The 14,547-nt window shown below is 35.5% G+C and overlaps 1 protein-coding gene across 2 annotated transcripts; it reads right to left on the bottom strand.

The window, feature by feature from the left end:
* Positions 1 to 446: 446 nt before the first annotated feature.
* On the bottom strand, positions 447 to 4,863 carry LOC129952724 (cilia- and flagella-associated protein 57). 2 transcript variants are annotated; one of them, XM_056065524.1, is made up of 7 exons: positions 4,652 to 4,863; positions 4,485 to 4,580; positions 3,273 to 4,207; positions 3,034 to 3,203; positions 2,835 to 2,969; positions 750 to 2,777; positions 447 to 680 (listed from the first exon to the last, which is right to left on the bottom strand). In XM_056065524.1, the coding sequence occupies exons 1-7, from the start codon at positions 4,825 to 4,827 to the stop codon at positions 549 to 551; spliced, it is 3,672 nt and encodes a 1,223-aa protein (XP_055921499.1). In that variant the 5' UTR covers positions 4,828 to 4,863; the 3' UTR covers positions 447 to 548. The 2 variants fall into 2 exon arrangements, with proteins under 2 accessions (XP_055921499.1, XP_055921500.1); XM_056065525.1 differs by lacking the exon at positions 4,652 to 4,863 and having other exon boundaries at positions 3,273 to 4,259; positions 4,485 to 4,582.
* Positions 4,864 to 14,547: the final 9,684 nt, after the last annotated feature.

Genomic DNA, 14,547 nt, shown 5'->3' with positions numbered 1-14,547 from the left:
AGGTGTTCACTAAGTAGTTCAACCTTACTGGGACTGTAGACGCCACCGTTGATTCCATCTCGAGAATTCGTCCGCTGCCGCCTGGATAAGGAGAGGTGCCTTAGTGGAAACACATCTCCCCCCTCTCTCGTTTTCACCTACCATTCTTTCCATATTGTTAATATTTATTGTCATATTTGTTAAAGATAGGTATCGATTGCAATCTTCAAATAATGTCAATCTAATATGCAACCCTAATGGCACATTCGCATTAGCTAATTGATGAATGACGGCACACTTATGACACTGCATCTATTTATATTAATTGTTTGCTGTGCCCTCTGTGTGTCATGTATACGTAAGTCTAATTATGAAGGATGGAAATTAATGAATTAAGAGGTGCCATCGTGTTAAAAGAAAAATGAATGAACAAAAAAAAACAAGAGAAAAATAATTGTACTGTTTGTTTTCTCATTTTATTAATTTGCTTTTTATATTTCACAAAGATATAATATCAAATATAATGTCAAATATAATTACATGACAAATCTTTTTCATTTAAAAAGAAATCACACTTTTGCATGATTATTAATCTCTTTCAATTCTCGATGAAGTTCATCATTTGTTAGTTTTAAGTCTTTAAGTTTTGACATTAAAGTATCGATTTCATCTTGATTTTCAATCCTACAATTCTCAATTTCCTATAAGAATAAACACTTTAAAATAAAAATAAACTAAAATTATAAAAAGTAATAGAATACTTAAATTACCTCTAATGTCATAGTTAGCTGTCTTTGAGTATAGGAACTGTCACGATTAGTTAATTTCAATGCATTTATCAAGTCTTCTTTCTCTCTTTCATTATCAGCATTTGCTTTTTGCCAGTCCTCAATTTCATTCAACAATTTATTATTCTTTTCCAAAACATCAATGGATTCTTGTGTTTTATGTTTGTCTCGCAGTTTTTGTCTAGAAGTTTTTATGGAATTCTCCAAGTACGCCCTCTGCCGGACAAACTCAGCCTTGGCATCTGTATCCCATTTGATACGCCATTGCAAATACTCATTGGTTGTATATTTTTCTGCTAACTCACGAATGTCATCTCTAACCTCATCTGGTTCATCAACTTTACCAGCAATATGGTAGAGTTTTGTGCATAAAGTGAAGAACAATTGGCGTGCACTTTTTGCAGCTTGACGTTTCTTTTTCATATTGTCAAGATTTTCTCGATAATTTTCTTCAAGTTTTTTGAGCTGTTCTACTAACTGAACATTGGTGTTGTTCAGGGAGTTCAACTCGAAATCTTTTTCACTTGCTTCCTTTCTTTTCAGATATATTTGACGCTCTCGTGGTTCAATTTGATTATTTAACTCGGTGATCTTGTAAAGTAGCACTTGCATGTGCTTTTCGATTTCTTGGTTCTTGCTAAGTACGACTGAGATTTGTCTTTCTTTAACTTTTATAACGAAATCGCAGTCCGATAAATCTAAGAGCAAGTTTTCAATTTCACGCTGTAATTTATCGATTATTTTCTTAGATTTTGTAAGCTCTTCATCAAGTAATTTAACTTCTCCCATCAGACGTTCAGCTTCTTTACTAACTGTTATTGCCTTTTGCTTTAAGACTCCTGCCTTACCACGCCAGATAATTTCTTCTTCCTGTTCGGTTTTGAGAATTTGTTCATATTTATTGACGTTGTCCGCCTTGTTCCTTTCATTTTCCGAAGCCACCGTTTCGCAGTATCCGTTAAACTGAAAGTTTTTATTCTTTAGTGCTTGCGTTACTTCTCGTGTTACTTTGTCGCACATTGCAAGCTGTCTTTTACAGTCAATTTCCAGAGCATCGATAGTCACTTGTAATTTATCAGCTGACTTCTTCAGTTTATTCTCGTAGTCATCTCGAAGCTGTTCACTATTTGTAGTGAAAGTCTTGTATTTTTCACGATCTATCAACATACGTTCAGTGAACTGATCCGTTAAGGTTTGGACCTGTGTTTGATGATCAGCCTTCATATCGTCAATTAGAAGAACTATTTTATTAATTGTATTAATGTGATTATCTTCCAACATATTGCCGTGATCCTTCAGGATTTCCAAAATATAATTATATTGTTTGTGGACGTCTGCCAGCTGCTGACTGCCACACATTTCATTAAGTCTCTGTTGACGTTTAAATTCTTCAACTTGTTGAATTATACGAAGTTCTAAATGCGCAATTTGTTCGTTCGTTCTCTTAAGCGAAGATATAGGAATAATAACTTCTTGGCCTTTTAAAAGGTCTTGATCAAGCGGGGCGACTTTTCCATCTATATTTTGAAGATACCAGATTACCAAAGTTCCTACCTTAGAAGCTGTTATCAAAAGAGTGCCATCATACGAGAATACAACCTTTGTAACAGGACTGTCGAAAAATCGATAGTTCGTGAATGTACCACCTCCAGCATCTAAAAATGGTAGTTGGACATTATACAAATGACCTGAGTCTGTCGATGCAAACATTATAAGATCCGATCTGGCAAGGGCAAGTGACAGAAATGGTGTCCTTTCAGGTGTACTAAGTTCTCGTGCGATTTCGGAATTAATAAACTCTCTCAGGAAGCCCGAACCAGTCAGGGCAAGTATTGAAAATGGATCCTCAGTGCAACAAAGTGCCCTGTATTCGGTTCCTTTTTGAACGATTTCTTGAATACGTTCTCCAGTTTCGATATCCCATTGATAAATGGCACCTTCATCTCCTCCAGAAATTAAGTATTTGTCATCTCGTGACCAAGCAAGACTTAAGACATTTCCACAATGACCCTTAAAAATTTAAAATTGTTTAAAACACTTCTTTAAAATTTCTTTATCTACGAGTACCTTTAACGTCCTAATTATATCAAGATTATAAACAGACGTAATGGAAATCAAGATACCAAAAGAAGCTGCCATTAAGTGTCCAAAGTGAGAATATTTCACTTGAGAACAGCGTGGAATATCGTATTCCTTCATTATCTAAAACAAAAATGAAGAAACATAAATCTAACAGTCCCTATAATTAGGAAACGTATTCTGTTACATTTAAATCATCCATGAAAATTTGCATGATTTTCAATTGATCTGTAAAACCTATTGCTGCAAATAGTCCAGTTGCATTGAGCTCGGCGACAGAAATGTCAACATAAAACTGTTTAACTAATTCCACTTTTTCTGTTTCATAATTCCATATTCTAATAGTTTGATCTTTTGCTATAGAAAAAAGAAGAAGACAAATGACAATTCTATAGTGTTTGAACTTCAAAAGTAATATCAACTTACAAGCTGTCATTATAATTGTCCTCCATGAACAAATCGAAATGTCAACGATTTCATCAATATGAATAAATTCACCAAGAGGTTTGAATACCTGCAACGATCCAGTTTCACCCGATTTAATATTTTTTAAACTGCATTCATAAATTTGACTATGTCCAGCTGTCACTATGACAGTATCTTGTTGAGCATTCACTGTCATATTTTTGATTCTAAACAAATCCTCAGAATATAATTTTTTGTCGAGTCTTATAATAGCTATCCTTTTGTATTCAACTTTTGACACTTTCTCGAAGAAAAAAACTTTATCTTCAATTACGTATGCTAGACTTTTTGACAGAGCAATCATACACATTACAGCTTCATGAGGTTCTACGTCTATGCTACTTTTGCGACGACGGCGATAAGTTGATGGCCTTTCTAGGTGTACATCTTCGGTTACCAATTCTGGATCGGCTGACAAATCTAATTTTTCTAATTCAGATGCATTCAAATGCAACTTCACTTCAGCGTTTTCGATAAGTATCAATTTGTTTCCATTAAGACCCAATAATAATGATTCAATTGATAACCATGCAAGGGACTTTACAGAAAAATGTGCTTTAACGGTGGAAGTTGTTGTAAAACACGTTTCGGATTTTGACATAAGTTTTACAATTCCATCACCACACACAGCTACCATACCAGTATCTTCAGGATTTCCTGCAATACATGTAGCTGTGGCTCGTTGATTCGGGGGACCTATAACGGATTCCGAAATTTTTCCAGTTTTATCAAAACACATCATGTAAAGCGTTTGATTTGGAAATTTTGTAAGAACAATAATTGATCTCGAATCATAACCGAACACAACTTTTGATATTTTCTTATTTTTGGCATCACCGGGTAGTTGAAAGTTGCGACGTTTTTTGAGTGTTGCTGTGTCATATATTGCTATGTTACTACACCGCATTAATATTAAAGGAATATTTTGAATAAAAATGGTATTAAGCACTGCAAAAATAAGAGTAAATATGTATGTATGTGGGAGCAAAAGTTGTCATCTGACGTTAACACTGTCATCACTAAAAAATCGCTCCTCGAAGAGTAGAGCGATTCAGACGTAGTGTATTTTTTAAGCTTCACAACTGTCAAAGTAGAACTTATTTATATTCCTCTTTCGATAAAAGGTAATATATCTTTCGTTAAGTGACAACTTTTGCGTCACCTTGTACTTACGTTTCGATAGTGACAGATGAGGTGATTTCTACAACAGCCAGCAATCGTCTGCTTAAGTTGATTGATATTATTGATGGTATTGTATTTTCAGGAAATCTATTGATAAAAATAGTAGTTTATTGACGAAACTATACTCGTTATAGGAAAAAAGGAAACTTATATTATACCTTAAAAATCTTTGTTTATTTGTAGAGAAATCATGAAATACCAACACTCTTTCCACTGGATAAATTACTTCATCGTTAAAACTAAAATGTATATTTCCATTAACTTCCTTACGTAGTCCGTATACATTTTTAGGTATAATACTGACAGGAGGAATTGTCGAAACAGTTTCATCCATTTTTTTAACTCACAATCTTAACTTGACAGCAAAATAAAACATTCATGTGACTTAAGAAAAAAACTGAAGTATGTTTCAAAAACTTATCGAAAATTGATCAAACTTAAAAAAGAGGTTTGGAATATTATTGTATTGCCATGAGACCTGGTGATTTCAAAACAACCTCTCGCTCTCATATGAAACTATACAAAGCTTTAAATCAACAAGACGGTTAAAGAGAATTGATATGTTTCTCTTTGAAGAACATTCCTGACTCTCTTTTCAAAGCTCTTTGTATTTATGTACCTTCGTCAAATAGGATTGCCAGATTGAGCTATTTATAGCAAATTGGAGTATTTTTTTTTAAATATTTGTCAAAAAAACAGAATGAAAGCTAAAAAATAATTGGGCTTTAAGAAGCCCAAATCTAATCATAATTGTATGCGTCAACAAAGCTGTAATGAAAATACAGTTTTCAAGAGCTAAAAACGTTGAATGCATTCTTGTCTATTTCTGTATAGCACAAAATGTATATATATTCAATTTTTCATAATGAAAATAAATTCTATTTTAAGCTACCAAATGTTTTTGTATTAGAATTAGGCCAAAATTTGAGCTACTTCTTTGTCTCCGAATTTGGGTTAAAAATATTTTTAAATTGGTCCTTCGAGCTAGCTCAGGATACGGCAACCCTGCTACATACAGAAGCAGGAGCCATGAATAATGAACAAATAACAGAGAGGACTTTTTTAAAAGCTTAGGTTTAGAAAATTAGTATCTATTTAGGACAAAAGGAGTTTAATTGTTTATGCATATGGCCCCTTATCAAATATGTATGTTAAACGAATAAACATGCATAGATAATGTAGTTAGATTAATCTGACACTGACATATAGAACCGAGAGAAACAAAACTTACCTACGAGTATATAATTCATATAGCTAGGGTAAGATAACCCTTGAGTCATCAAGTTGTGTGTACAATTATTCTAGAGAGTGGAAATTATTATGTGCGCGTGTTTTTGAACAACAGACAATATTTAAATGTTTAGTGTCTGTGGCTCTTGACGTTTAAAGCACAAAGCCATCACATTCCCATCGCCAGCCATCATGGAATTGTTTGATGTTTTGGCGGGCTTTTGTCTGCGGTTATCAAATTGCAATTGAGTTTGACTAATTCAATTAGGGAGAAATCGATTGAGGCTATACTAAGTTTATTTACATAGTAGGTTAGATACATATAGGGTATGGAAATAGATAAACTAATATTCATTTTACTTAAACATATGCATAGGATAAATACAAATACATAACATATTCGATAAGTTAAAGAATGTACAGTTGTGGCCATATTATTAAAACACTTACATAAAATAAAGTTATCTTTTTTAGTTGAAGTTTAAGTATGAAGTGTAAAGTTCATATTTTAACTACATTATCGAATATTTTGAGCATAATTTACATATTTACTCATAGTTTAATTTAATTTACATTAAAAGTTTTCTTGGTAAGGAAATTTGTTTAAATCGATAAAAACAAACTCAAGATGACACTTAACTAAAGCATCATTTATAATAAAGAACTATGAGATTTACGACCTTTAAATCACGTCTTCAGTTCTATCTGAATCTTGTTCTATCTGAATCTAGCCCAGTTAAAAAAGGTTTTCACCTAAAAAGAAACAACAGTTTTGAAACTTGGCACACTTAGGTTAGGTTAGGTTAAGGGCTGACAGTTGATGTCTCTACCGTCACACTTAGATCAATAAAGATCCATTGTGATACCCGTGAGTATTGCTATACTCAAGCTAATAAGAAAAACCTATGTGTTCAGTTAGTCAAGCCATTTAGAAGCTTAGACGAAGTTCAGAATGTTAGTACCTGGCGTATTAGAGAGTTCTTCTAAATCCCCGAAGAAATTGTTGCCAAGCAGTTTCTTCCTTTGATGGGAGAGTGCGGGACAGTGACACAGAAAGTGCGGAGTGTCTTCATGCACTTCCTCGTCACCGCATCCTCTGCATAGATCATCTTAACTGATTCTCATCTTTTTCATATGATAACCTAAGAGATTATGTCCGGTGATTATGCTTACAAGCGATCGAAGTGATCCCTTGTGTAGCTGCATAATTCTTTACGTTCTTTGTTTGTTAAAACAGGGCCAGATCTTTCTTGTAGTGCCGCAGGTGTCAAGAAGGTTCTACCTTTCATCGGCCTTAATAGTTATTCTTTTTTAAATTTCCTGTTTTAAATAACAGGTTGGGGAGCTGACTAGCTGAGCTTGGCTTATGTCAAGCATTGACCCTAATCTTGCTAATTCATCGGCTTTCTCGTTGCCTAGTATATTGTTGTGGCCTGGGACCCAGCAGAGTCTAATGTTGGGCTGTGCGCCAAGAACCTTAAGCTCTCCGCGGCAGCATGAAACAAGCTTTGATTTTACCTCAGTTGCAGGAATCGTTTTTATTGCCACTTGGCTATCAATGTAAAAGGTGATATCAGTTCGTGGTATCGCCATCATTGATACCTTTTGAGCAGCTGTTGTCACTGCTAGGACTTCCGCTTGGAAGACGCTACTGTAGTTTGGAAGCCTAAGCGATGCGGTTAACTTGAGATATTCAGAATAGAAGCCTGCCCATACACCAGTGTCCATTTTAGAGCCATCAGTATAGATAGCTATTGACGACTTCATAATTTTATGAAGGATCTGGGCATGTCATATGGAACTGTTTATCCAGACTTTAGTTTGATTAAGTCTTAGGGCACTTTTGGCCGCAGATTCTTGAGAAGTCTAGGGGAGTGGATGGATCTCATTGCTCCCGTAATGCCAGTGCACGCAAGTCTTTGAATTTTTGTCAAAGTTCTAAGATTCGTGCTTTTTCTAAAGCTTTCCACAATACCATATTACCATAGGTTAGTATTGGTCTAATTATTGCCGAATGCATCCACTTGATAATTTAAGGGTTTGGTCCCCAGGTTTCCCCGAAAATTCTATTGCAGGAGTAAAAGAAAATCGATGCCTTTTTGAATCTATCTATCTAGCATGATCAGTGATTGTTAGAGGGCAGCCTTCAATTGAAGGTATTTTAAAATCAGGTATTTTGCGCTTGTTAGGCATAGCACTAGTTCTGTTTTAGCTAGATTGACTGTCAGTCCACAGTTCCTAGTTGATTTGCTTACCAACGAGAGGACGTATTCGGTTTGTTCACTGTTAGTGGTTAGGAACTTGCCAGTCGCTAATAATGCAAGATCATCAGCGTAGGCTATTATCCTTTCTCCACTTGATTTCAATTTAGAAGGTGCCGTTCATGACAAGATCCCAAAGTAGCGGTGAGAGAAATACACCCTGAGGGGTGCCCCTGGATGTGGATACTCTCACCCTTTCTTAAGCTAGCTCAGAGATAATTTTTTCTATTTCTGAGCATACACATTATCCACTGTGTTATTGCCTTTTCGACTTTGTGGTCGTCCAAGGCTTGCTTCACTGTATCATTCTTCAAGTTATTGAAGGCTCCCTCAAAATCCAAGAACGTTGCAAGGGTGTATTTTTTGTCATTCAGGGATTTTTCTATGACGCTGACAACAATGTGCAACGCTTTTTCCTTTAATGTAGGCATGATGAAGTTCCGATATACATACAGTCAAAAGTTTTCAAAACAAACGGTGTTAGACTAATGGGTCTATAGTCTTTGACATCTGTATGGCTAGGTTTACCAGCCTTAGAGATAAAAACTACCTTTACCTCACGCCATGCTAAGGGAACATACCCCCATCTAAGGCTATTATTGAAAATAATAGCTAGGTGTGGGATGATAAGGTTTATGCTCTTCTGAAGCATCCTAGGGAACATTCCGTCTAGACCAGGGGATTTATACTTTATCCTTTCTTCTTTATACTTCATCCTTTCTTCCGATGGTACAAGGGTTTCTGTATGAGACTCTGTTTCTGGACTGCGGATATCAGCTTCGAAGCCAGAAAAATGAGTAATCACAAGGAGCTCAAGCGTTTCGCCACCGGATTCAGTCCAGCTGCCTGTAGGTTTTTTGAGAGATCCAAGAGTGACTGAACCCTTGGTCAGAATTTTTTTGAGTCTTGCTGATACATTTTTACTTTCTATTTCTCCGCAGAAGGCCATCTATGAGCTACGTTTTACTAGCTGTGTTTTAAAAAATACGTTGACTGGTCTTATAGTTCTCCCAATCAGCTTCTTTCTTAGTTCTTTTGGCGACGTTGAAAAGTCTCCCAGTTTCTTTTCTTAAGTTGCCTATGTCAATGGTCCACCAGGGTGTTTTTTTCCTACCTTTTCCCATATGATTGATGGGACAGCTTTTTTCTAAAGCGTGATTCAGAATAACTCTGAGTTTTTCTGACGCAATATCTATGTATGAGGGTTCTTCAATTAGAAGTGTGTCCAGGTTTTGAATCCCCTGTCCTACTTCCCTACAGAATACATTCCAGTTTGTTTTCCTGAAATTCCTAAAGGGTTTTGGAGTTGCAGTTTCATTTTGTATCAGGAAGACTATCAGTTTAAAGTCTGATAATGATTAATCTATAAAAACATTCCATTGAGTTATTGGTTAGGGTATCGTCAAGCACTTCTTTTCTATTTTTAGTTTCAAAAGTGGGTTCGTTATCCCTGTTTGCTACTTAAAGATTATGGTCTAGTATAAATTCAAAAAGAGACTGACTTCTGTTGTTGATTTCGGTACTATTTGAGTTTGTATCACAGCCTAGTACCACGCCCTATCTCTCTCTATTGGTTATAAGCGCATTTTGCACCGGTTTATGTCGCAAAAGGGGTATAGATTTGTGGCTAAGTTGAACCACCACTTCTGTACCTTCCTCCGCTCTTTTTCCCATTTCTATTACTTTCTAGCTTTGACTTAGCTGTTCCGTATTTAGAGATTGAAGATATCTTTCTAGGTGATCTCGGGGTATCGCGGGACCTTTGATCATCATTTTGACCTTAGGTTTGACGAAGTCGTTGATTTCATTCGGACCGATTAAGCGGAGATCAGCGTTCGGCCAGGGAGCACCGTTCTTTTGACGAAGTCCTGCAGGAAAGCGGGAATATTGTCGTCCTCGCACGTCAGAACTTTGAACCCAGGGATGGTTCTGAGGTTCCCAAAGAGTGGTGGTGGCTTGCTATTAACGATAACATCGTTAACCTAATCCAGGATTCTCATTTCCAATAATTGTCATTGGTCTTCTAAGAGTTTTCTTGAGGGATTTCCGAAATCCGCAATGGCGAATTTGCGAGCCTCCAACGTCTCTTCTGTAGCCAAAGTCTTTTTTCTTTTCTGCATCGGTAATATTTTCGTGGCCGAAAGTGTGTCATCCTGCCTTGTTCTCTTGGACGTTTTTGCCACTGAATCAGGGTCCAGGGGAGGCACATAGCCCACCATCTCCTTCTCCTTCATCAGGTTCTTAGTCCCTATATTTTTGTTTTTATTCGTTGCTGTCAGTGTCTTAAGGTTGCGTGTAGCATTTCCGAGCACTATCTTATCCCTTGCCATTAAGGAGCTCGGATCTTTGTTGGGTAGGCGTCAAATTGTGCGTTCAGTGTTTCGTATTCTCCTCTGAAGTATTCTGTCTTCGGTGAGAGTTTTGGTAGTCTTTTCCTCGATCACCGTTTTTGTCGTCCTAGTACTTACTGTAGTAACGTCCATGACACTGCTTCTTGACGAAAGTGAAGGGGATATGCTAGAGCTGCATTCGGGGACATGGCCCCTTGTACTGCATTCACAAGCACCCTCCAGATTCGTCTCCTTCGAGACCGTCTTACCAACCACCAAATCCGTTGTTGCACATGGCCCCGTACTGTATTGGGGGATATAGATGGCATCAAAGTTTGCCGCTGCGGTGCCATCAGCGCACCCACGCCAGTGTTTCCTTTGGAATCCGCCTCCCCGGATTTTTGGGCACATGGCCCCCCATCATAAGAGGCTCGTTCCATGGTTTTTGGTTTTTTGGGTTCCTCTTAGTTTGCCTACAAATCTCAGCTGATCTGAGCTGAGGACTTAAGAAATAAAAATCTAAGGCTGATCTGCTGAAAATTTAAGCGTAAGCCTCCCCACCACTACAAGGTGGAAACCCCAGGGGAGGAACTTGACACACTTACTAACGGATGTTATAAACTATAAGAGATACGAAAAAATTCATTGACGTTTTTTTTTTATAAAATTGATTGAGCTTTAAATATGTGAAACAACATTTTTTGATACGACAAATTGTTTTCGAGATAAACGTGAAAAACTGAAACAAACTCCATGTTTCTCTTAACTGCCGCTAGGGCTCACGTCGGATTCTTGGGGAATTTTGTTTGGGTCATCAGCAGACATCCCTTAGTAAGTGTGCCAAGTTTGAAAACTGTTGAATTTATTTTAAGGTGAAGGGAATTTGTTTCGTTCATTGACTGGACTAGTCTAGTACTTTAATTGAAATAAATATTGTAGTGTCATTTCTGCACTTCCATACCGACCAACGCTGCACCATGAGGACCAGTCATTTTAGTACAAGTATTGCAATTGGATCGTTTTCCAAAATGAAGCATTTTTCATTGGTTTTTGTTTTTTTTTTGGCACAACTCACCTTTTACTTATACCTTACAAGCGCTATTCCAGATCTTTAATGGTATTGTATTCAAGCCAGGATTTGACTATAATATTCAAATGAAGAAATACGAAGTTGAGAATTTTATGTACATAAGTGTACTCCTGTATGTACAAAGCTTTTGTTTAATGCTTGAATTACACAAAACGCCAAAAGTCATCCTATTGACTATTTTAGTAGTAAAATTGACAATTAAATAGTCAATTTTTAGCCAACGACCGCGATAGTTAATAGGACAATTTTCGGCTGTCAATTTTGGGATCCAAAATTTTTTAACAACTTGGTAGTCAATAATACAAATTCGGTAGTCAATATGACAACTGCGGTGCTCAATAGAACAACTTCAATAGTCAATATAAAAAATGTAGGCAATACAGAAAATGTGGTAGTCAATATGACAACTGCCGTATTCAATATGACAGCTGCGGTAGTCAATATGACATTTTTTCTGCAAACCGAATCATGATTTGACTACCGGATATTCAATATAACAATTTTCGATACTACATTTTGTTGCTCAATAGGTTTGTTCGCGTACCCTCCTAAAGAAGCCCAATTTTACAAAAAATATGAAATTTAACCAAATCCTGTTCGCGTACTCAAAAATTTAAGAACACATAGAAAATATATTACGATGACAAATTAACGGTTAATTAATTACAATAATAATTATGAATTACAGTAATAAGAAACAATTCTTGCACATTTTCTGAAAAAAAACATGGAAAACATAGAAAATATCGAATTTCAAATTGAATTCAATATAATTCTTGACACCAGATTATTAAGCAACAAATTACTCAAAATACAATTTTAAACCATTTTTTTGTGACAGGTGCTTCGTTACTACGCTAAAATAGCCAGATAGAAAAAAACATAGAAAACATTGCACGAAAAATTTAAAGTTGTAGGTAACAATTTGGGACTACTTAAATGTAAATTTATTAAATAGCAAGTATGCAAAGTTCTTTAAAGTTTTGATTTTAAAGTGAATGGTAAATTATTCAATAAACCTTTTTCCCGGTCTGTGAATGTTTTTTTTTTTTTTGTTTTGAGGTCAGTAGGTACTTTGCAACTAAATAACGTATCGTGATTCGTGACTCATCGAACAGAAGTGACTACGTCGGCAACAGCTTCAAACTGATATATGGTAGGTCCTAGGTCTTTAAAAAATTAATAGCTGTCTGGATGTCTGCTAGTGTGTGATACCCTGGTTAAATCCTTTTGGAAAATTCTCTCTTTTCATCCTCTTAATTGCTATACCCCATCAATATTCCTAAAGGATTGAAACCCATTTTTCATTTAGGTATATAAGGTACACAACAGTAGATATCCAATGTAGACTGAAGAACGTTTAAACAAAATTGGATGATGGGAACCTCTTGAAGCCACGTGTATACCTTTTAAATATCATACAAATTATAAAATTTAATAAATTGAACAAAAACTTGGTGTGTATGCTCGTGTCTTGTATTTATTTATTTAAGCTTTGAACCCTTTTTTATTTCGTTTTTGTTTTATCAACTTCTAACCCACCTACCATCATCATCATCATCATCAAAAACACTGGTGATGGTGTATAAAATCAACTTCAAAATATTGACTTCAAAATACGAGTATAACCAAATATAAACAACAGGAAATTGCTATCTGCGGAAGATCCTAATTTTAAACTGTCACTTTCATAAGCTGTTATTGGTTGTCTGTTGTCTACTGCCTTGCCATCCTTATCAATTGATTTCCTCATTTATAAATCTTCACTTAAACATGCCTGGTCTTTGAGTGTCTGTCTTTGATGTCGATTATTTATGGTTTTCCCCAAATTTATTGAATTAAATCAATTTTTAATTTTATTGACTTTTATTTTGAGGGGAATTCTTTTTATTTACCGTGGAATATGCTTTAATTTCTCACTCGAAACAATGAATTCAGTTGCGGAATGCAGCCTATGTACATGAATGTAGGTAAGGTAGTATAGTGTGGGGTAGACCTTATGTCAATTTGCATTTTTCTGTTTAATTTGTTTGTTGATGTTTAATGATGTTTGATTTAAAAAAAAAATATTGACAATAAATTTACGCAAATGGAAAAATTAAATAAAGTAAATAAGCCGACTATTATTAATGTGAAAACATGATACGGTGTGGGCGAGATTATTTAAAGTGATAAATTGCCAGATTCAGGTAAATATTGACAAATATACGGATTGATTTGTGTTGTTTTAATTCCAAAGAAAAGAACATTTTCCAAAAGAAAAGATTTCCTCAAGGGTTACGTTTTATTGTCCGGTGGTAAATTTATTTAACTGCTTAGTATAAAGCAGTTGACGATTTTCTCTGTTGTTGTTTGCTTCTGATTTTATTGTTTGCCCCATTTTTATTGTTGTACTTTGACAGCATATGTCACGGTGTCTAATTTTGACATTTATCAGTAACGGAGATAGTTAATCCAACTCTGATCTGAACGCATCAATTTAGGCCTGTTTCGCGATATCTTATGTTATTCTGCAATTCTGTTATGAATTGCTTTACAAAAATAGAAAAGGGGAGAATCTTTGATTAATAATTTTCATAACAGTAAATTCATAGCAGACAAACAGATTTCAGCTTAGTTTACACCTTAGAGCTTGTGGATATTTATATTTCCACGATTCTACAAAGAAAAAAAAACGTCTGTTTGGTTTCTTTAACTTTTCTAGAATGTCCGTTTATTTAAAATTAAAAGCTATTTACAAGGGTTCTTAACATTCAAACATAAAAATACAGAATTATTATATCAGGGATGGACAGATGGTTTGTTAGATTAGATTGTTTTTTTGATTGATAGACTTCCAGACTTCAAGTTGCAAAATGTAAAGGAAGTCGAATTGTGCGGCCTTTGCGATTCGTTCTAAGAATAACTGGAGCTGATGATGATTCTTCACTTGGTTTCCTGTGAGCTTCTATTTGGTAGCGGATCATCTGGTGTATCAATGGTGTCATAATTTACTGTATGTGCTGGTTTAATTCGATCAATGGACACATTTATGGTTTTATTGTTTTTCAAAACCTTGAAAATTGTTAACGATTTTTCTTCAACCTTATGTAACGTCCATCATATGGTGGTGTTAAGGAAGGCCTTAGAGCGTCATTGTGAAT

Source organism: Eupeodes corollae, chromosome 3, assembly GCF_945859685.1.
Source record: "Eupeodes corollae chromosome 3, idEupCoro1.1, whole genome shotgun sequence".
NCBI lineage: Eukaryota > Metazoa > Arthropoda > Insecta > Diptera > Syrphidae > Eupeodes > Eupeodes corollae.
Note: the sequence above shows the minus strand (reverse complement) of the source record. Positions and strands in the feature narration are given on the sequence as shown.